Raw genomic sequence first — 23,988 nt, forward strand, 5'->3', positions numbered from 1 at the left:
ATGTGTGGGTTTATTTCTGGGCTCTTCATTCTGTTCCAGTGATCTGTGTGTCTGTTTTTATGCCAATACCATACTGTTTTGATTATTAACAGCTTTGTAGTATAGTTTGAAATCAGGGAGCATGCTTCCAGGTTTGTTCTTCAGGGGGCAAAGTTTTTTATTTTTGTTTTAATGTTTATTTTTGAGAGATAGCATGAGTAGAGAGAGAGGGAGACACAGAATCTGAAGCAGGCTCCAGGCTCTGAGCTAGCTGTCAGCACAGAGCCCGACGCGGGGCTCGAACCCACGAATTGAGATCATGACCTGAGCCGAAGTCGGACGCTTAACCGACTGAGCCACTCAGGCGTCCCATACATGGATTTTTTTTTTTTAAAAAAAACGTATTCTAAATGTACTTTCTCTTCCTTATGACTTTAATATTTTCTTTTCTCTAGGTTTATTGTAAGAATACAGTATGTAATACATACACAAAATGTCTTTATTTTTGTCAGTATTTCTGGTCTGCAGCAGGCTATTAATGATAAAGATTTTGGGGAGTCAGAAGTTATACATGGATTTTTGATTACACGGGGTTGGCACCTATAATCTCCATGTTGTCCAAAGTTCAGCTACATACTGCTTTATATAGGAGATCCACCCCTACCACAGCTTTTAAAGTAAAATAGTATCACCGCATATAGTTTGACTTGCTCAAATATATTACAGATAACAGATCTACTTTATCATTTTTTCTCCACATAACCATTTTTAGAATTCATGTTGTAGCGTTTACAGATCTAGCCTGGTCACGTGCACTTCCCGGATCCTTTCCATTCACCTGCACGCACTCTCTCGTCGCGACACATCACAGCTGTCTGGATGTCTCTCGTGCTCCAGACCTGGCTCTAGCCAAGTCCTCCAGCTCTTGCCCCCGGGAAGCCCCCCTGCCTAGAGGCCCAGTACTGTCAGCTGCCGTTCGAGGAGGGCACCTGGGACTACAGCGTTAGATTTAGATTCAGAATGACGACGATGCTTTCTTCTACCTACTCTTTTCTGCAAAACCAACGGATCCCACCGATCATGCTCCCAGGGCCTGTGTCATTGTTCATTGCCGCGGCTGCTACTCTCTACATTTCCTAACCAGAGCTTCTCTTCTCCCCTTCAGTTCCTTCCCGGTGTCCTGTGCCATTCTCTGGCTCTGATCAGCAAAGTCCCCCGTCTGCAACTGCTGTGAAGCCGCCTCCCTATGGAAGGCACAGCCTGCTGGGTTTGGGGGTTTCCTCCTGCTCCTCCACGCCGGCAACAGACGTGGCGTACACTTGCCTACCTCAGTCCGTTGCGCCTCCTACCACCTGCAGGCACTAGTGCTCCCTCGAGGCGCACACCTTCTGGTTTCTGCCCTCGGCCTCTTCTCATGCTGCCCCCTGACAGCTGACAGAAGCCACCAGGTGCAAAAGCTACACACACATGCTATTTTAAAGGTTTAACCCCAGCTCCCACTGCTGACGACAGCCCCCACTTACAGCCCTTTTCTGAATTAAAGATTTGTATTGTTTTTACTGAACTACAGCAATAGGTTTCAGGAGCCTGCTGCTCAGTCAAGGCCTAGTCATTGCTTGAGTGCAAATATGACTAATGAAGGGTATGTGCTTTAATTCCCCCCCGCCTTAACTTATAAATTCACAGCAGAGTACTTTAAGAAATTTTTTATTCAAAAAAAAGTACTGGAATGAATATATAAGTAAAGCGTTCGGAAAGGAGTCTCCTGGTTTAGATTGTTTACTGGCTCAGCTCTAGCTCTGTCCTAGTAAAGTCCTCCAGAAACTTCACTTATAAAACGTGGCCTCAGGGAAAGGGATTTTTACTGTACTGAAAAGAAGCCACCTGAAGGCGAGATCTGAAGCGCTCAGCTTCCAGGTCCCGGAAGAAAGCATCGTCGTCATTCTGGGTGATCATGCACTGCAGCTGTTGAATCTCCTTCTCCATCTTTGACCTCAGCTCCCTCTTCACCTTACACAGTGTCTGCAAGAGAACTCCCATCACCTGCTGTTCACATTTGTCCGGCCCTCCTCGGTTGTTAGACCCTCCACCCTCTAGCTCCCCCAGCCCCTGCGAATTCAGTAATTCAGCAGCAGCTCTTATGGAGGAGACTTCACAGGTAAAATTAACACATGGTAAATCCTATTTATCAGATTAACCAGAGGATAAATGTCTTGAATCACAGATGAATCTTCTCCATTTCCCTTAAAACGTCTGCTACAGTTGTTTTCTAATTCTGAAAACTGTAAGTCAGTGATCTCTATTAATTATTACCTGTGCCTGGGATCTCTCTCTGGCTTTGAGTTCCTGGCGTTCTTGTGATATGGCTTCTGCCAGCAATGAAAACTGTAGGGAAGACAAAAACCAAATGTTTTATCTGTAGCCCAAATATAACAGTTCTTATATTTAAAGTTCATAGACCTAAAAAGATTTTATTTCTGAGAGAGAGGGGGAGAGCGAGTGCAAGCTGGGGGAGGGGCAGAGGGAGACGGAGGCTCCAAAGTGGGCTCTGTTAGCGCAGAGAGCCTAACGCGGGGCTTAAGCCCACAAACTGGGAGATCATGACCTGAGCCAAAGTCGGATGCTTAACTGAGCCACCAGGCGCCCCTTAAAAATCTTTGTTTTAACAGAACCAGGGCAATGCACACTCTGTACCATGGTCAAGGACTAGCTTACTGTGAATCACCAGGGCAACAACAGGTTCTGAGTTAATACATGGAGGGTTTTTATTAAATATACTAGGCTGATCTTTGACACAGGGTGATCAGGATTAAGCACATCAGGATGTGAACAAGCAACAGCGAGAGCCCACCTGGTCTTTATAGTAGTTCTCCATGGAGTCCAGTTCATTCTGGTGCTGTCTCTTTTGTTCAGCTCGCTTTTCTTTGGCATAGTTTCTTAGGTCACGTAATCTTTGCTTTTGAATTTGTAAACCTTCTTCAAACAATTTCTTAAATATCTGTTGGAAAAATAAAGTTAATGCTGAACTCTGGGGGAATAGAAACATTTTGTCCAATGAGACTGACTGTATTTCACAAAGCCTTTTTAAGTAACAGCTTTATTGAGATACAATCCGTATACCATAAAATTCACCCTTTGAAGAGGTATAATTCAGTAAGTTTTTGTATATTCAATGTCGTGCGACCATCCTCACTAACTTCAGGACATTTTCAGGATTCCAAAAAGAAACTGTATACCCATTAGCAGTGACTGCTCCATCACCCCTGACTCCTTGTAACCACTAATGTACTTTCTAGGGCAATAAATTTGCCTAATTCTGGATATTTCATATAAGTGGAATCCTAAAATATGTGACCTTTTGTATCTGGGTTCTTTTACTTATTAGCATGTTTTCAAGGTTCATCTATATTATAGCCGGTATCAGTATCTCATTTATTTTTATTGCCACATAATATCCTATCCTATGGGTAGATCACATTTTGTTTATCCATTCACCAGCTGATGGGCCTCTGGAGTTTTTTCATCTTGTTGGGTACTATAAATAAGGCTGCTATAGGTTATTTGTGCGGATATGTCTCTAGGAGTGAGACTGCAGAGTCCTACGGTAGCTCTGTGTTCACCTTCTGAGGAACTGCCAGACTATTATCTAAGGCGGTTGCACCATTTTGCCAGGCCTGCATGAGGGCGGTAACTGCTCCATAATCTTGCCAACACCTGTCTTTTTTATTTTAGCCATTTTATTTTTTTTAATTTAATGTTTTTTATTTATTTCTGAGCGAGAGAGAGTGTGACGTGAATAGGGGAGGGTCAGAGAGAGAGGGAGGCACAGAATCTGAAACAGGCTCTGAGCTAGCTGTCAGCACAGAGCTGGACGCGGGCTCGAACCCACGAACCGTGAGATCATGACCTGAGCCAAAGTCAGATGCTTAACCAATGGAGCCTACCTTAGGTGCCTCACTAAAATGGCCCCTTTATTTTAGCCATTTTGGTGAGAAGTTTTTCATTGTGGTTTTGATTTGTACATGACCAGTGGTGTTCAGCATCCTTGCCTGCATTCCCAAAATTCTTTACTGCTTTCAGAAAACAAGTCTCAAGGAGTCATGTATATAGGGGAAGAACCCCGGACAGAGAACAAATGGTGCATTTACACATGTGCACAACTGAGGGTGAGGCAGTTATCTGCACCAGAGGAAAACAAATTATTCAAAGGATTTAGATATGCCCACTTCCCTTATGGCCATGCATTCATTATTCAGTGATACTGTCTCAGTCAAGTTACTTAACCTCTCAAAGCCTTAGTAGCATCGTCTGGAAATGCTGATAGTGGTAGCGCCGTCAACTGTAATTACCTTAATGTTTTACTCTAGAGACAAAATTTACTACCGGTTTGTAATCTCAAAACATTAAGCATTTCAGCTTGATTAAGAGGATTCCTGTTCCTTCTAACATGTTCCCAAACTACACTGGAGGACAGGTGCAGGAGAACAGAGGGAATGAAGGCCTCACATTCAGATGAGGGCAGGGGAGACCGAGAACAGACTGGGAGGTAACACGCAGGTAATAAAATGCACAGGCAAGTGGAAACTTTCGTAGCCTGCACTTGAGGACTTGGATTTGGGTTTTGGATTCAAACTGGGACAGGAATCACAAAGAAGGTCATCCTGAAAGGTAACCTAAAACTCATCCTTTTGACAGGGGTTGGATAAAAAGCCGTATTACTTACCATTTCTTCCCGGGTCCTCATTCTCATCATTTTTGCACGCAACTGAACTCTGTAATCATCATAGTATTTTCGGGCACGGACAATCTGCTGCCGATTTTCCTTTATCTTTGACTGTGTCAACTTCTGTCTATGAATGCGGTCCTTGAAGTCTTGCTGGGAGAGGAAAAAAGAGGTAAGGACAAGAGGAAGACAGACTCTGGCATTCTTAACTGCCCTGCTCCACACCAGGAGGTCCTCTAGTAGTAAGCCAGGCCTGCAGGGCCAGTGGCCTATCACCTGGGCATAGATTCCGAGAAACTGTTGGCCCCCAGAAGCCTTCAGGCGTTTGGTAAGTTCATCACCAGTCTGAAGGGCCGCCCCAAAGAGCCCCCGACTGCCACAGGTGATCGTGGTGGAACTGGAGATCGCATCTCCCCGTGTCCACCAGGGGGTCGCCTAAGCCCCACTGAGACAGATGCCAGCTTATAAGGAGTAGAAAGAAGGCATTCTGACTTGCAGGCAAAACTTGTTACCAAGATTATTTACATGAAAACTAAGGAGATTAGACAGTATCTTGCAAAGCAGAGAGGATGAAATGAGGTCTCATACATAAAGCCCTCAACTTGGTGTTCAGACTCATACTTGATTTCAGATGGCTTCCCTTTCTTTCTCTGGAATGGTTTAGGATTACAGTTCTCAGTGCTTATCTCAACCTCAACCAAGAGTTTTAAAACATCTTCCTCTGGCATACTGTCTTTGACCTCTGTATGCTCCATTATACTCAACAGAGGATGGTGTACTAGGTACAGTTCTCAATCCACATTGTAAGGGAGGGTGATAAACTACCTCAGCTCTCTACTTACAACATGAGAAAGATCAGAGAGGACAAAGAGCACTAAGTTACAACCACCAGGTACCTTGAAGGTGCTGTGGAAGTAGAGACCTGAATTATCATCACAATCTTGCCCCTTGCTGATCAGAGTGGGACCAAGTAGAGTTAGCATCTCGAAGAAAAACCTCTCCTTTATGTTATTATAAAAACCAAATTAAACTATATATAAAGTACCTATCACTTTCCTCCCTCATCAGTTTTGGTTACAGCCCTAGATGCTTCCACAGGCAAGTGTTAAAGGTAAGTCTGTGGGACCATCACCCAGCTGTAGAAATACAAGTAATTAATATAACTTATAAATTCAAAATTATCATATTCAACTTGCTCTTAACATACCAGTCTCTTGTTATGTTCATATTCTTTCTTGACAAGTGCAGTAAGGAGATCATGCTTTTTTAAGGCTTCTTCTATCTTTAGTGGGGAAAAGAAGGAAGGAGGTTAATAATGCTATTCATTAGGTTCTAAAAGATTAGTTCTTTCCCCTTCTGCTTTATAGTCCTATGTGCCTGAAATTGACAGGTAACTTACTTCATCCTGGAGTTTCTTCTTTGATCGATTTTCTCTATATGCATCTTTTCTGAGCTGTTCAACCTGTGTAATTTGCTGTTTCCACATTTTGCTTAGTGTTTCACCAGAAACATAAAGAAATGGAAACTGCTCCAGCAATAGGGGCAGGAGGCTATGTTCATTCACTTTCACTGCAAGGTAAAAAAAACAAAAAAAAACCTCTCTTCATCTGAGAGATTTGCTGACAGCTTTTAATAAGAACTGTCATTCCACCTTCCTGGCAAAGGAAAGCTTATCTAAGTGAAAAAGTTCAGATCCTAAAAAGAATACTTCTAAAAATACGTCATTAACTTTTGCACTCCTTCTTTGATCCTAGTACACCAACTGCCAGTAAGGATGAAAATAAGCCCAAAAGTTCTGATTGATGACATGCTGTTCCCATGAAGTCCGTCTGAACTGCTCAGCTGACCCAGCGACTGGGGGGGGGGGGGGGGGATACTGTGTGTGTGGTCACACACACACTTTTCGGCCCTACTGGGAGGCGAAGTCTCTGATGAGATGTAGTCAGAAGGCCAGCAGTGTTTGAAACAAACCCTGGCATTTCACATGACCTCGTGTTCCTTTTAACAGGACTCTAACACTCACTGGCACCAGCTGTCAATATAACAGGAGCTGGCTGGGCCATATGTTTGCTTTGGACCCTCTCCTTGGTTCTACCAACTTCCCAGAAACAAAGAAAAGACAAGTAAAGTGTGAGTGAGCAGAGTGAGGCTGAGGCTGCAGCAGCAGGTAGTAGCCCTATCGTGTCTCTGGTACCCATACATAGGCCTCCCTAAGGTGTTAAGAGTTTTAAATAAATGCCTTAAGAGTTTTATCTCTCTATATAGAGATCGAGCATATGGCAGTGATAAAAGAGGACACTTTCTCCAGCTAACTGGTAGATGTGAAGTTTTCAGTGCTGTGTCCCTTGGAATGTAGCACACACTTTCAAAGGATGCCAGTTTTCCGTAAAGCAGAATTTTGTGGTTCTTACTTGGAACGGCTTTATTTGGCTTTGGCAAGCCACCTCTTGGACTTGGAGTTGTGGTTTTTCTAGAGTAAGTCTTCCAGGGCTGACTACGTTTTGGAGTTCCTTTATGAACGGCTTCTCTGTATATTTTTTCCTTAGAAGCAGACATAAAACAGAATAGAAATAAGGTAGAAGTCTAATAACTCTTTCATACATTATCTTAAGTATTACATATTGACACAAATAGCTAACCAATCAAACCGTCATCCTTTACATTTCTAAAATCTGGTGTTTTTCTACTCTAAGTTAAAAGCATCTTTTTGGCTTCTGGTACCTCTCAGATGTGAAAAAGCATGGAATCTTTTTTGAGTTTCATAGTCACCAGAGTCCCACCCCTAAATACAACCACCAATAATGCTTTGATGTACTTGCTTGACAACTTTTTCCATGTAGATTAAAAAATGCCTAAATAATGTTTAGTTGCGATCATAATGTATTTTATATCCTGTTTTGTTCACAAAATTTTAGCATAAGCATTTTTCCTGTTTTCACATAATTTCTGTAACCATCCTTTTGAAAGGCAATGAAAATTTACGCTTTGAGTTTTTTCCCTTCAGGCATAGAACAACTGAGATTTCCTGGTTTCCCTTTAATCTGTTAGCCTCAACGAGCTTTTAAACTACTGGTGAACTGCTAAACAGAACCACGTAAGAACTGATGGCAGTTTTGGGCAAGAAGGAAAAAGGCTAGTGTTCTCTGGTACCATGTCTTGCCACATTTTAGCAAGTTGATTACCCTATAAATAAGAGAAAATCCCGCTTCATGAAATGAAATCCTTTTTCTAAGGAGCTAATGAATAAGGCCCTGTTGATTCTTTTTTCCTTTTAAAAAGATCATCTCTGTACTTTCCACTGATCTGATTAAACTGCATTTATTAGAGACTTTTACCCACTGTTTCCTCATCATTATTTATTCCTAGAGATCCAATATTCTCTTGAACTTTATTTATTCTTAGCTGTCTTTCAAATGCTTCTGTTATTGCCTAAAGGAGAAAAAGCCATATATTGTAATTGTTAAAAACATATACAAATGAAAATGTAGGGAGCAAAATTCACATAAGTTCCTAGACTTCACTATCCTAAATATACATTATTCAACAGACATTAATTGGGACATAAAGTTTTACATGTTACATTTTTTTATTCTCAGGTTTTGTAATTATTTTGATAGTACCCTGAGTAGAAGTTACATGTTGTTATATGACATCTGAATGCATTTGAGTTTTTCACTAATTATAAAATATACTATAGCAAACAATGTTAAGTGTTCTAAATTTATGCTGGATTTCAAAAGCCCTGTTCCACAGCAGAAAGTCCTCCTTGGTAATCATGCATTCTCCATGTTGAATCCTAACCATCTCCTCTCATTCCTGTCTTGAGCACTTAAATCGTATCGGTAACTCAAATGGCCTAACACTTTTAATCCACCTCAAACTCTCATCCTCTCTGAAGCAGTCTCTGAAAACAACCCACACTGATCTACTCTTCCTGAATCCACTGGAGTGCTGGGGTTCTATCTGACAAGGTTAGTTTTCTTAGAGTATCACAAGTACAAGTTTTATGTTCTCTAATGGGAGACATAAAAGCTTTGTCACATAATTTCCTATCATCCATTTAGTTCAAGAATATTAAATGCATTTTAAGCATGTTCACTGTAGCATTTGGCTGAGGGTAGATGGTATTGTCTGCTTCTCAATAGTAGTCAAGAGATGGGATGTACCTTTGCTTGGAATTGGCGGATATCTGTTTCTTTTGGCTTTCGCTGCCGTTCTCTCTCCATATGGGACTGTGTGTGTTTGTGAGATGGAGAAAGCGAATGAGATCTACAGGGTGGCCTTCTATGCATGGGAACTCCTGTAACACAGAAAAGACATGTACCATTAGTTCCTGATAGCCAGAAACGTTAACTTGGAAATCTAATAGTTGATTTTTACCAAATCCACAAAAGAATGACTATGAATGTGCTAAACATACTCTTTCCTGTAACTAATTTGTATTTGTTTCTATGTTCAGTCATACCAAGTAAACAGATAAATGCACATAAATGTATACAGTCTAAAAGAAGTACTTAGATTCTACATTCAACTTTGGGTTGAAAATGGAGCAACAAGCGGGACACCTACTGTGTACACAAAGGCCTAAATTCAGTGGAAGGAAGCGGTGGTGGAGGAAGAAAATGTTACACCATCCAAGCTGCATGTCTGCTATCCTTTTATACCGATCTAGGTCCTGAGGAGGTAGGACAGAAGTACATAAACATCTCATCCTTATGAAGCAGCACGCTTAGAAGACAAACTTAATGTAGTTCAGCATTTTGTAAGTAGTCCCAATTTTTCCCTACTTCGTAATTTAGCCCTCCTAATAATTCCACACTGCCTAAGAGATCTAACAAATCACTTTTCTTCATAAATGCTTTTAATGTTCCACTGTGTATAGTTGTGCTAGGGCATCTGGTAGTTGTGTAGAGAGGGACGACTCCATGCCTTTTCAGAAAGACGAGTAATTCTAAGATCAAGGAAACCAGTGTGGTATCTTGCTAAATAAACCTTCCAAGAGAACTAAAATTTCCCTCCTAAGCTTTTGTTTTTTTCCAGTCTTTTAATTCAAATCTTTCAAATTCATTTTTTTTTTTTTTTAATTTATTATTTCTAGGAGAGAGAGAGACAGACAGCGTGAGCAGGGGAGGGTCAGAGAGAGAGGGAGTCACAGACTGAAACAGGCTCCAGGCTCCGAGCTGGCAGTCAGCACAGAGCCCGATGCGGGGCTCGAACCCACGAACGTGAGATCATGACCTAAGCGAAAGTCAGACGCTTAACCGACTAAGCCACCCAGGTGCCCCTCAAATTCATTTTAAATGTAAGATATTAAGAGGGCACCTAGCTGACTCAGTGGAGCATGTGACTCTAGATCTCAGTTTAAGCCCCATGTCAGGCACTGAGATTATGTAGTAAGAAAAGATATTAAGAAAAACTGACTTGCACAATTTACTTTTTAATTTTTTTAATGTTTATACTTTGAGAGTGAGAGTCTGAGCAAGCGAGGGGCAGAGAGAGATGGAGACAGAATCTGAATCAGGCTCTGAGCTGTCAGCACAGAGAGCTTGATGCAGAGCTCAAATTCTTAAGCTGAGCCATGAGATCATGACCTGAGCTGAAGTTGGATGCTCAACTGACTGAGCCACCCAGATGCTCCCACCTTTTACTTTAAATGATGGTTTTATGACGTCTTATTATGTCCATATGTATTCTTTAGAAACTGAAGATCTGGGTGGCTCAGTCGGTTCAGCTCAGGTCATGATCTCATGGTTTGTGGGTTCGAGCCCTGTGTTGGGCTCTGTGCTGACAGCTAGCTCAGAGCCTGGAGACTGTCTGGATTCTGTGTCTCTCTCTCTCAAAAATAAATAAAACATTTAAAAAAAAAAAAAAAAAGAAACTGAAGATCCAATTAAAATGGCATTGTAACTTAACTATGTTGAGTTTTCAAAATAGGATAGATGTGGATGTATATAGTAAGGGAAACGTGTAGCTTACTAGGTGAGGCTCACCTAGAGATTACTTGGGGAAAGAGGAAATAAGAGAAAAAAGTAATTTTGGAGTAAAAAGCAATTCTACTGTATGTAGATCCCAGAGAAACTTTTCTCAGAAAAGTAAACTCTACTCTCTATGTGAGGTCTGAACTCATGACATTGAGATCAGGAGTTCCAGGCTTTACAACCTGGCCCAGAGATCCTAGAGAACCTTTGCACATGTTACAGGTTGTTCATTGCAAAACTGTAGTTAGGAAAAGTAGAAACAATCTACATGTGCTGAAATAGAGGAAAAAGTGATCTATATATATTCATACAAGCCATATATATTCATATGAAGTTGTTATACAGTAGTTAAAATGAACTGTATCAACATAGATTTCCAAAACAATGTTAAGAGAAAAAAAGTTACAGAATATTACAGAATCTATGTAAATTTAAAACAAAAGTGTTGATGAGAAGGTTCCAGTTTAAGATGGCACTTTAGAGGCTCCTGAATTTACTACCTACCAGGGATGCACTGACTCTACAGCTCCATATGGGACAATTCCCTCTGAAAGAAATCCAAAAACTAGCTGAATGACTTCTACACCTCAGGTGAATGAGAAAAACCCCACCCTCACCTACTGGGAGCCATTAAAAACAAAGAAAGCAGTCTGACAATCACAAAGGTTTGGTACAACCAAGAACTAGGGACTGGCTCTAGTACACAAGATTACTCCTTCAAGACTGGGAGAGGTGGGTGTTACCTAGTGCACAGAGACTGACACAGGAAAATGAAGAATATGTTCCAAACAAAATAATAAGATAAAACTCAGACCTTAATGAAAAAGAAATAGGGATTTACCTGATGAAGGCTTAAAAATAATGGGCATAAAGAGGCTCCACGAGGTCAGGAGAACAATGCATGCACAGAGAATTTCAACAGAGACAGATAATATAATGAAGTGCCAAACTGAAGTCACATATTGAAAAATACAGTAACTAAACTGAAAAATTCAAAACAAGGGTTCAACAGCAGACTAGAGGAAGCAGAAAAAAGAATTACCGAGCTCAAAGACAGGACAGTAGAACTTATTAAAACAGATGACCAAAAAGAAAAAGAATGAAAAAAAGTGAAGACAGCTTAAGGGATTTGTGGGACACCATCAAGTGGATCAATATTCACACTACAGACTTCCCAGAGAGAAAAAAGCAGAAAGCTAATGCAAAGAAATAATGGCTAAAAACTCCTCTCACCTGGGTTTTAAAGGACACAGACACCCAGATTCAGGGAGCCCAGAAACTTTCAAATAAAATGAATCCAAAGACCCCACACTAAGACACATTATAACTTACTTGTCAAATTTAATTTGAGAGAATCTTTTACTCAGCAAAACCATCCTTTATAACTAGAGAAATAGTTTTCCAAATAAGCAAAAGCTGAAGCAGTTCACCAACACCAGAACACCCTTACAAGAAATTTTACAGGAGCTTCTTCAAAATGAAATAAAAAAGTGCTATTTAGTAACAAGAAAGCATACAAAAGTAAAATCTCACTGGTAAAAGTATATATATAGTTAAATTCAGGAAAGTCCAATATGGTGACAGTGGTGGGTAAAGCACATATAAATCTAGCATAAAGGTTAAAAGACGGAAGTAGCAAAAATAACTAAAATAATTTGTTAACAGATACACATGATAAGAGGATGTAAGTTATATCAAAAAGAAAGTATGGGAGCAGGAAGAGAAACCTAGAATACATACACAAAAAATAAAGAAGTCTAAGTAGATGCCTAGAAAAAAAAATCATCAACACACAAAGCAAGAGAGGAACAGAGGAATTACAAAACAGCCAGAAAACAAAATGGCAACACTAAGTTGACACCTATGAATAATTACTTTAAACATAAATGGACTAATTTTCCAATCAAAAGACACAGAGTAGCTGAATGGATTATAAAGAAAAACACACAACTACACAGTGACTATAAACAGAGACTCACTTAGGCCTTAGGGATACTGTCCACACAGAATGAAAGTGAAGGAATAGAAAAAGGTATTTCACACAAATGGAAACCCAAAGAAAGCTGTGGTAGCTATACTTTTATCAGACAAAACAAACTTTAAGACAAAGTAACAAGAGACAGAGAAGGTTACTATATGATAGAAATGTTCATAAACAGTATATAACATTTCCAAGTAATTATGCAACCGACATAAGAGCATATAAATATGTAAAGTGAATATTAACAAACCTAAAATAGAAAGGGGAAATAGTTATACAATAATAAGGGGACTTCAATCTCCCGCTGTCACCAATGGATAGATCTCCCAGACTGAAAATCAATAAGGAAATAATGGGGGCGCCTGAGTGGCTCAGTAGGTTAAGTGACTTCAGCTCAGGTCATGATCTCACGGTTCGTGGGTTCGAGCTGACTTTGTGCTAACAGCTGGCTCAGAGCCTGGAACCTGTTTCAGGTTCTATATCTCCCCCTCTCTCCGACCCTCCCCTGCTCATGCGGTCTCTCTCTCTCAGAAATAAATAAAACATTAAAAGGAAATAATGGACTTAAACTCCACATTTTTGACCAGATAACATACATTTACAGAATATCTGATCCCAAAGCAACAGAATATCTAACATTCTTCTCTAGCATACAAGAACATACTCCAGAACCAATCATATGTTAGGGCACCAAAACAAGTCTTAATAAAGTTAAGAAAACTGAATCATATCAGTTTCTTCTGACCATAATGGTAGGAAATTTAGAAAGCAATTATAAGAAAACTGAAAAATTCACAAATATATAGAGATTAAAAAACATGCTACTGAACAAATAACAGGTCAAAGAAGAAATCAAAGAATTTTTTTTTTTAAATCTTCAGATGGAAAAGGAAACACAATACACCAAAATTACAGGATGTAGCAAAAAGTAGTTCTAAGGTGGAAATTCATAGTAATAAATGCATACATCAGAAAACAGGAAAGATATATGACACCTAAAGTAGAAGCAATAAAAATAAAAAACAAGTGGAACTACATCAAACTAAAAAGCTTCTGGAATGGAAAAAAATATTTGCAAATTAGAGATCTGATGAGGGGTAATATCCAAAATATATAAAGAATTCCTACAACTTGGGATGTCTGAGTGGCTCAGTTGGTTAAGCCTCCAGCTCTTGATTTTGGCTCAGGTCATGATCTCACTGTGAGACTGAGCCCTCTATCTGGGAAGCTTGCTTGGGATTGTCTCTCTACCTCTCTCTCTGTCCCTCCCCTGTTTGTGTGCTCTCTTTCTCAAACTTACAAACAAACTCATGCAACTCAATAGCAAAAAACAAATAATCTAATTTAAAAATGGGCAAAGAAACTGAATACAAATAATGAAGAAATAGAAAATCAGAACAAATTAATTACAATAAGATTACATCAGTGCTCAAAAACCATTTAACAAAAGTCCATAATCAGACAGCTTCACTGGTAAATTCTACTAAACATTCAAAGAATACCAATCCTTCTCAAACTCTTCCAAAAACAGAAGAGGAAGGAACACTTCCAAACTCATTTTAGAAGGCCAGCATTACCCTGATACCAAAACTAAATAAGACATCAACAAAATTACCAGCAGTAATGCTGAACATCAATGCAAAATGAATATGGATGAACACCAATGCGAAACTCCTAAACAAAATACTACCAAAATGAATCAACAGTATATTAAAAGGATCACACACCATAATGAGGTGGGATTTAGTCCAGGAGTGCAAAGATGGTTCAACATCCACCTATCAATGTGATTCACATTAATGAAATGTAGGATAGAAATATGATCATCTCAACAGATGCAAAGAAAGCATTTAATAAAATTCAATATCCATTCATAATAAAAGCTCTCAACAAACTACGTACAAAGGGAACATACTCAATATAATAAAGGCCATATCTGACAAGCCCACAGCTAACATTATAGTTAAGGGTGAAAAGCTGAAAGTGTTTCTTCTCATTTCAGTAACAGGACAATGCCTACTCTTACTACTTTTATACATATACGTATGTTGTATATATACACATATACGATATAGTAGCGGAAGTCCTAGCCAGACCAATTAGGTAAGAAAAAGAAATAAAAAGTATTCAGGGGCACTTGGCTGACTTAGTGGCGGATGTGACTCAATCTCAGGGTTGGGAGTTTGAGTGCAGAGATTACCTTAAAAATAAAATCTTTAGGGACACCTGGGTGGCTCAGTTGGTTAGGTGTTGAACTTCAGCCCAGCTCATGATCTCATGGTTTGTGAGTTTGAGCCCAACATTGGGATCTGCACTGACAGCTTGGAGCTTGCTCCAGATCCTGTCTCCCTCCCTCTCTGCCCCTCCCCCACTCACACTATGTCTCTCTCTCTCAAAAATAAACATTAAAAAAATAAAGCTGCAGGATACAAAATCAATATACAAACACCAGTTGCCTTTCATATGCTAGTAACAATAAGAAAGAGAAATTAAGAAAACAGTCCCCTTTACAATGCTTCAAAAAGCCATAAAAAGAATGAAATCTTGCAATTTGCAACATGGATGATCTAGAGAGTAGAAAGCTAATTTAAATCAGAGAAAGATAAATACCATATGATTTCACTTGTGTGTGGAATTTTTTTTATAAACAAAGAAAAAAAGAGACCAAAAAACAGACCTTTAGTGGGAGGGGGATGAGTGAAATAGATAAAGCAGATTAAGAATACACTTATCATGATAAGTACTGAGAAATTCATAGAATTACTGAATCATATACCTAAAAGTAATATAACATTGTATGTTAATTATACTTGAATGATAATTCAGAAAAGAATAAAATACCTAGGAATAAACTTAACCAAGGAAGTGAAAAACCTGTACACTAAAAGCTGTAACACACTGATGAAAGAAAGACACAAATAAATGGGAAGATATTCCATGCTCAAGGATTGAAGGCATGAATACTGTTACCACCCAAGTGATCTACAAACTCAATGTAATCCCTATCAAAATTCCAATGGTATTTTCACAGAAATAGAACAGCCACAAAATTTGTATGGAACCACAAAACACCCCAAATAGCCACAGTGATCCTGAAAAAGAACAAAGCTGGAGGCATCACACTTCCTGATTCCAAACTGTTTTATAAAGCTACAGTATCAAAACAATATGGTACTGACATAAATGACACAGAGATCAATGGAACAGAATAGAGAGCCCAGACATAAGCCCCTATATATATCGTCAATTAATTTACAACAAATGAGCTGAGAATATTCAACAGGGAGAGTCTCTTCTATAAATGGTGCTGGGAAAACTGGACAGCCACCTTTCAGAAGGATGAAACTGTAACCTATCTTACACCGTAAACAAACATCAACTCAAAATGAACTAAAGATTTGAATGTAAGACTTGAAATCGTAAACTCCTAGAAAAAAACGGGGTAAGCTCTTTAACACTGGTCTTGGCATTTTTTTTTTTTTTTTGACTTGACACCAAAAGCAAAAGCAACAAAAGCAATAATCAGCAAGTGGGACTATACCAAGCTTCTGCACAACCGAAGAAACTATCAACAAAATGAAAAGGCAATCTAGCAAACAAGAGAAAATACCTGCAAATCAGATATCTCATACAGGATTAATATCCAAAATATTTAAGGAACTCCTATAAGTTAATAGTAAAGCTCTCCAATTAAAAAATGGACAGAGAAACTGAACTGACATTTTGCTAAAGACAACCCACAAAGGGCCAACAGGTACACAAAAAGGTACTCAGCATCACTAATTGTCAGGGAAATGCAAATCAAAATCATCATGAGATGTCATCTTAAGTGATTAAATAATGGCTATCTTTTTTTAATTTTTATTTTGAGCGAGTGAGCATGTGTGAGAGTGGGGGAGGGGCAGAGAGAGAGGGAGAGAGAGAATCCCAAGCAGGCCTGAAGTGGGGCTTGATCTCATTAACCGTAGGATCATTACCTGAGCTGGAATCAAGACTTGGATGCTTAACCGACTGGTCACCCAGGCACCCCAGAATAATGGCTATTATCAAAAAGACAAGATATATCAAGTGTTGTTGGAGAGCGTAGAGAGAAAAGGGAACCCTGTGCACTGTTAGGGGGAATGTAAATTGGTATAGCCACTAAGTAAAACAATATGAAAAATAAATAAAACAGTATGGAAGTTCCTCAAAAAATTAAAAACACCAAATGACCCAGAAGTGAAAAGAAATCAATACCTCAAAAAGATATATGCACCCTCATGTTCACTGCAGTATTATTTAAAATAGCCAAGATACAAAAACAACCTAAGTGCCTATCAACAGATAAATGGATAAAGAAAAAAACATATAAACAAGTATTATTCAACCATAGGAAAGAAAGGAAATCCTGCCATCTGTGATAACATGGATGGGCTTTGAGGATACTGTGCTAAGTGAAGTAAGTCCAAGACAACTAATGTATGACCTCACTTATATGTGGAGTCTAAAAAACCAGACTCAAAGATACAAATACACTGGTGGTTGCCAAAGGTGGGTGTGAAGGTGGTCACAAGGTACAAACTTCGAATTACAAGATACGTAAGTTCTGGAGATAGGATGTCCAGCATGGTGACTATAGTTAATACTATATTGCATATTTGAAAGTTGCAAAAAAAAAATCTTAAAAATTATTAACAAAAAATTTTTAACTATGTGAAATGATGTTAACTAAACTTACTGTGGTAATCATTTTGCAATATATTAATTTATCAAGGGGTGCCTAGGTGGTTCAGTTAGTTAAGTGTCCGACTCTGGATTCTGGCTCAGGTCATGATGTCATGGTTCATGAGTTCAAGTCCTGCACCAGGCTCTTCGCTGCCAGGACAGAGCCTGCCTGGGATTCTCTCTCTCCCTCTCTCTTCACCTCCCCCACTCTTGCTCACTCTCTCTCAAAATAAACTTAATCAGATCAGTACACTGTATACCTTAAATGATTTTAGTATATGTATGCTGCTGAAATAAGCACCTATATACCTTAAAAGAAAACAATGTTATATGTCAACTTTATCTCCATAAAACCAAAAAAATCAAAAAATAAAAACAGGGATAAGAAGATACTAACTTTGAGAGAGTTGTTTCTTTGAAGGAAGAAAAAAAATGGACTGCAGGAAGGACAGAGGGGATTTCACCTCTTATTTTTAAACACAAAAGGTGTAAAGCACATATCATTGTTAGCATCTACTTTTAGATAGTGACGATATAGCTATTTTTATTTTTGATCCTTTTACTTATTTCTGAAATATTTAAAATGAAAAAGCCAGTCATTAGAGACCAATGGAAGTGCCTACATGGTGCCCTAGAACCTCATCCTGGCTTCTCTGGGAGACATACCTGGCCTCCGCTTCTTTGGCCCACACTCCATGATGCTGTCACTGTGCTGAGATAGTGTCTCATCATATCCACTCTCCAACTCTTCATTTCTAATACTGTCTTCTTCATAGTTGGTCTTTTCTTTAATTCGATCACCCAGGGCACTTTTTAACATCTATTGAGAAAATACTTTTTATTTAACATCTTTCACAGATTTCAGCAGAATGCAAGTTGGAAAGAGTAGATAGAATCTTTAAAAAGCTTCTTCTCATAAGTAGGTACTAATAATTTTCAGATGCTTATGCATATTTAGTTTGTGAAGGGTATGTATTAATCGGTGCTATGGACTATTCAGTTTCAATCAACTTTAGAGTAAGTCAAATAGAGATTTAATACATTTATTCAATGATACCCCTAAATTGTAATACTGGATTTTGTGAGAAGCAGAGATCTAATTTTATACCTTAGATAGTCTAAAATAAAGGTTTTAATGTAGTTTTCAGGGCACCTGGCTGGCTCAGTTGGTAAAGCATGTGGCACTTGATCTTGGGGTTGTTAAGTCTGAGCCCCATGTTGGATATAGAGATTAATTAAAAATAAAATCTTTAAAAAAGTAAACAATTAAACGAATAGTTTTCATCAGAATTCAACAGAAATCTGGTTAAATCCATACCAAATGTGGTTGTATCATGAAAGGCTAGGAGGAGATGACTTTTCAACCTATGTCCTATCTGTCTGATTCATGGAACATTTTCACAGTAACTAAGACACAACTAATTTTAGTACCTTAGCTTAGCTTCCATCTTCAATTGGAAGATCACTTAAATACTCACCCACTATGGCAATCTCAATATAGATAAAAAGCAAGACTTGCCCAATCTAGTTCAGAGAGCCGTTGAGAAAGTTTCTTGGAAACTGCATGTAATTCTTTTTCTGTCAACCTCTTTCCTGCCCTCTGGGAGAAGGATGAATCCCAGGATGAGACTGTAGGTCTACTTTCATATCTGTAAATTACCATGTGATGTTTAAGTAGCCAAGTAACATTACTTAGTTCAAAATAACTGTAATGCATGCTTTAACAAATTCATACTGGTCTTCACAGCTAAGGTCAGAAAGTACACTCCTTTCTTCAAATCCCTTTACAGACTGAAAACACTGCAGTAGTATTACCTACCTTTTTCCTTTGGGAAGCTTCCTTGTCCTAGGGCTTTGGATCTGAGCTGAACCCATTTCCTCTTGGCTATCTTTAGGCAACTTAGAACTTAAGAGAACTCTATTATCTGATTCCTATTAAAAAAAAAAAGTTGATTTGAAAAAGCTACAAAAATGACACATAAAAACATTCTGGGTGGAAGGAAAAGGGAGGACCTGTGGCACAAAGCTAGGTCCCTTTATTCTTCATGTTTTACTTTTTTAAAAACATATTTGTCAAAATACTCTCTTGATCCTCAACACCAAAGAAACAAATGTCTATAAACTTGAACTCAGATAAAAAGTGTGGGTGAGGATGCCATTCAAATAGAAAGGCAGGTGAGGTGTTCTCAAACATGAAATTTCAGGGGTTATGGCTAAGCCTGGACAATGAAAAGATGATCAAATCACAAATGTTAAGTATTAAAATAATTCTCTTTGGTATTAAGAAGTCAAACAAACTGTCCAAAATTAAAACAGTTAAAAATAAAACCTTATGAATATAAACGCTTAACATTTTTAACAATTTATTTCTTAACTTCAGAGGAAATCTTATGAAGGGACATTTGATGTTTAACAATCTCTTCAATTTAGGGCGCCTGGATGGCTCAGTCAGTTAAGTGTCTGACTTTGGCTAGAATCATGATCTCATGGTTTGTGGGTTCAAGCCCGATGTCAGGGTCTGTGCTAACAGCTCAGAGCCTATAGCCTGCTGTGGATTCCTGTCTCCCTCTCTCTCTGCCCCTCCCCTGCTTGCACTCTGTCTCTCTCAAAAATAAAACATTAAAAAATAATATATTTTTTAAATCTCTTCAATTTCACTTATGTTTTTCTTGTATAAGTAAAATTAAATTTAAAACTTTTTAGTAACAACTATAAAGACAATCACATTTTTAAAAACATTTTATTGAAGTTTAAGTGTCCTGCTCATGAATTATTTCAAAAGGAATATTCCCACTTAAATATTCCCATTTAAATATTCATTTAAATGCCACTCAGGTCAGGAAACAGAATATTACCAGCAATTCAGAAACCCTTCTACCAGCTCTCTCTAAAAGTCTCTCAGATGTAACCATTATCATGTGATCCCTTTTTTCTCTCTAACCTATCCACCTTCCTACCTGAATAGATGCATGAAATGTTTAGAATGATGGTCACCTAATGCTAATGATACTAATTTCATCTTTGTAATTTTTATGCACTCTCTGAATTTTTAATAATGAGAATGTATCATTGTTTATAAATTCACCATCTGCATATCCCTACATGTTTGTTTCTAGGAGGATAGGGACGGGATAACTATAAAAAAGGATTTTTTTCCCCAAAGTAGAGTAGAAGCAAAAAGACCAAGATATTAATAGCAGTTCACAATGGATAATAGGAATATGGATGTAAGGTTGTTTTTCATACTTTCTTATTAAGTTTTAAATGATTTAACTAGAGACATAGAATATGGGCTCTGAAACCAGAATAATGAATTAAAAACAAATTTTTTTTTTTAATGTTTAGATTTCAGAGAGACAGTGCATAAGCAGGGGAGGGGCAGAGAGACAGAGACAGAATCTGAAGCAGGCTCCAGGCTCTGAGCTGTCAGCACAGAGCCCCACAAGGGGCTCGAATTCAAGGGCCGTGAGATCATGACCTGAGCCAAAGTCGGATGCTCAACGGACTAAGCCACCCAGGCATCCCTAGAATACTGAGTTCAAATCCTGACTCTACAGTTGCTATGTGACCTCAGACTAGATAATCTCTATATATCAGCTTCCCCCTGGGAAATTAAAAAAAAATAGTTAACTACTCCACAGCTGTTGTGAGGAGTAAATTATAAAATACCTGTAAAGTACCTAGAACTGTGCATGACACAAAATAATGTGTTGTTAGCTCTTACTATTTTCCTTTCTATATATTCATCCACATTGTCCTAGAGTAAGAACAGGAAGGTATACCCAGAGGCAAAACATACGAAGTACAGTGCTCAGATTAGTGCGGTATCCATGACTACCATTCTAGCAGAGACGTCTTTAAATTGATAGACGTCCATCTGATTGAAAGTAAGCTTTTCTACTTACCACAGAAAATGCAGTGTCCTCTCCAGTAGAATTCACAGCAGAGGAGATGTGACTTGAACGCAAGTATTCTTTTCCTATGGGACAGGGTGCTCGAGGCTCTGAAGGGTGGTAGGGTGGATGTAAAGGAATAGCTGATCTAATAGGCTCCCCTAGCTTCCTAGCACTTGGAATCACATCCACAGAAGGAATTTCCACTAATTGGCAAAAATAAAGTGGACATTAAGATGAAACTGTAAGAAACACATAATTTTATATACACATATACCTACAGATAGATAATAAAAACCTAAATGGCTTGAAGAACAGCTACAGAAATTATGTTTCATTCACAGGTTATAAAACTAGTTTACGGAATACTAACCACATAAAATCCCAGAAATAACAGTAGGAAATGAGAATGTTTTTCAAATTACTATGTTTTGTCATTCCTTAATCATTTGAAGACCACCAATTGATAGGCTAACATATCAGATACTTGTATTGTCCTCATATCTTTGAGAGAAGAGTTAGATAATAAAATAGTGGATGCAATGTGACCAAAAACCATCTTAAGAAATCAGAGCTCATAATAGGAAACGTTTACAATATAGTCATGTAAAACCAAAAAGAATCACATAAAGTGTAAAGCAACAAAAGTGAAAAGACTAATAGCAACAGAAATTGTCCCAGGAAAAAACTTTTGGCTCCAACTCATAGCAGTAGTCTCACTAATAACATTAGTACTCACTGTCTTCAATAAAGGATGTCCTACTCTTAGACAAAAAACTAGATGAGGGAGGGTGTAGCACTTCTTCATGTGATACAGTTGAGGCTTTTTTGGACCGCATTTCGTTAGGGCCTTCAGCACCTAGAAAAGAAAATATTAAAGATAGAATTTTTTTTATTGCTGAATGTTATACTAAAAACCAAGAGTTCTGTATTCAGAGGATAGAAATCTCAGGAATGACATAATCCTAGAACTATGTTGTTCTGACTGTTTGAACTACCCATTACTTTTAATAACTACCAGAGAGGAAGATCTAGTTCTATAGCCCAGAACCATTTATAATTAAAAGCAAAGTTTTACATTACATTACTTTGCTTTAGAAAAACAGGTGCCACAAAACAGACACATAGATCAAAAGAAGAGAATAGAGAGCCCAGAAATAAACCCAGTGCTTATATGGTTAATTAAACTACAACAAAGGAGGTAAGAATATACAGTAGGGAAAGAATGGGCTCTTCAATAAAGGATGGTAGGAAAACTGGACAGCTACATGCAAAAGAATGAAACACCATACAGAAAAATTACCTCAAAATGGATTAAACAACTAAATGTGAGACATGAAACCATAAAATTCCCAGAAGAAAACATACGCAGTAATCTCTTTGACATCAGCCTTAGCAACAGTTCTGATGGGTCTCCTCAGGCAAGGGAAACAAAGGCAAAAAATAAACTATTCAGACTACACTAAAATAAAAAGCTTCTGCACAGCAAAGGAAACCATCAACAAAACAAAAAGACAAACTACTGAACAGGAGAAGATATTTGCAAGTGATATATTTATAAAGGAGTAATATCTGCAATATATAAAGAACTTTGTAACTCAACATCAAAACCCCCAAATAATCCAATTAAAAAATGGGCACAGGACCTGATTAGACGCTTTTCCAAAGAAAACATACAGATGGCCAACAGACACAAGAAAAGGTACTCAACATCACTAATGATCAAGGGAAATGCAAATCAAAATTATGAGCTATTACTTTATACCTGTCAGAATGGCTAGATCAAAAAGACAAGAAATGACAAGTGTTGGCAAAGATGTGGAGAGGAGGGACCTCTTGTGCACTGTGGGTGGAAATGTAAATTGGTACAACCACTATGGAAAGCAATGAGGGCTCCTCAAAGATAAATAAATAAATAAATAAATAAATAAAATAAAAATAGAAATACCATATGATCCAGTAATTCCACTACTGTGTATTTACCCAAAGAAAAAAGAAACACTAATTTGAAAAGAATTATGCACCTCTATTTATTGCAGTATTTACAATAGCCAAGATATGGAAACAACCCAAGTGTCCATTGATAAATGAAGGGATAAGAAGAAGATGTGGTACAAACACACACACATACACAAACACACACAGGAATATTACTTAGTCATAAAAAAGAAAAAATGAGACCTTGCCATTTACAACATGGATAGACTTAGTATCAAGCTAAGTGAAATAAGTCAGAGAAAGACAAATACCATACAATTTTACCTACATATGGAATCCAAAAACAAAGCAAATGAACAAACAAAAAAAGAAGAAAAAGACCCATAAATAAAGAGAACTGACAGTTTCTATAAAGAAGGAAATAGGGGGATGGGCAAAATGGGTAATGAGGAGGGGGAGGCACACAGGCTTCCAGTTATGGAATGAAAAGTCACAGGAATGAAAGGAACCTTACAGGAAATACAGTCAACAGTATTATAATAATAATGTATGGTGACAGATGGTAACTGTGCTTGTGGTGAGCATAGCATAACATACAGAGTTGTCAAATCACTATACTGTACACATGAAACTAACGTAATATTGTGTCAACTATACTTCAATTTTAAAAAAAACAAAAAAAATTAATATGCCTTGTGTGTATTTTATTATTTAAAAAATTAAAAATTTTTTTAATGTTTTATTCATTTTTGAGAGAGAAAGAGAGACAGCGTGAGCAGGGGAAGGTCAGAG

At 38.1% G+C, this 23,988-nt stretch overlaps 1 protein-coding gene across 3 annotated transcripts in view; it reads right to left on the minus strand.

Moving 5' to 3' along the window:
* Positions 1–1,742: 1,742 nt before the first annotated feature.
* Positions 1,743–23,988, minus strand: part of CEP95 (centrosomal protein 95) — a 40,328-nt gene continuing 18,082 nt past the window's right edge. For 2 of the 3 annotated variants that reach the window (XM_039235944.1, XM_039235946.1), the window contains 14 exons: positions 21,998–22,117; positions 21,271–21,464; positions 19,185–19,297; positions 18,885–19,014; positions 18,032–18,185; positions 8,869–9,002; positions 8,042–8,131; positions 7,114–7,243; positions 6,102–6,271; positions 5,910–5,984; positions 4,703–4,855; positions 2,831–2,977; positions 2,293–2,364; positions 1,743–2,001 (listed from right to left, as the gene is read on the minus strand). In XM_039235944.1, coding sequence (XP_039091875.1) covers positions 1,825–2,001; positions 2,293–2,364; positions 2,831–2,977; positions 4,703–4,855; positions 5,910–5,984; positions 6,102–6,271; positions 7,114–7,243; positions 8,042–8,131; positions 8,869–9,002; positions 18,032–18,185; positions 18,885–19,014; positions 19,185–19,297; positions 21,271–21,464; positions 21,998–22,117 — 1,859 coding nt within the window. In that variant the 3' untranslated portion in view covers positions 1,743–1,824. The remainder of the gene's footprint in view (positions 2,002–2,292; positions 2,365–2,830; positions 2,978–4,702; positions 4,856–5,909; positions 5,985–6,101; positions 6,272–7,113; positions 7,244–8,041; positions 8,132–8,868; positions 9,003–18,031; positions 18,186–18,884; positions 19,015–19,184; positions 19,298–21,270; positions 21,465–21,997; positions 22,118–23,988) is intronic. The other variant, XM_039235945.1, reaches the window with a different exon arrangement.

The sequence above is a fragment of the Hyaena hyaena genome, unplaced genomic scaffold, assembly GCF_003009895.1.
Source record: "Hyaena hyaena isolate Hyena2069 unplaced genomic scaffold, ASM300989v1 scaffold_104, whole genome shotgun sequence".
NCBI classification, from domain to species: Eukaryota; Metazoa; Chordata; class Mammalia; order Carnivora; family Hyaenidae; genus Hyaena; species Hyaena hyaena.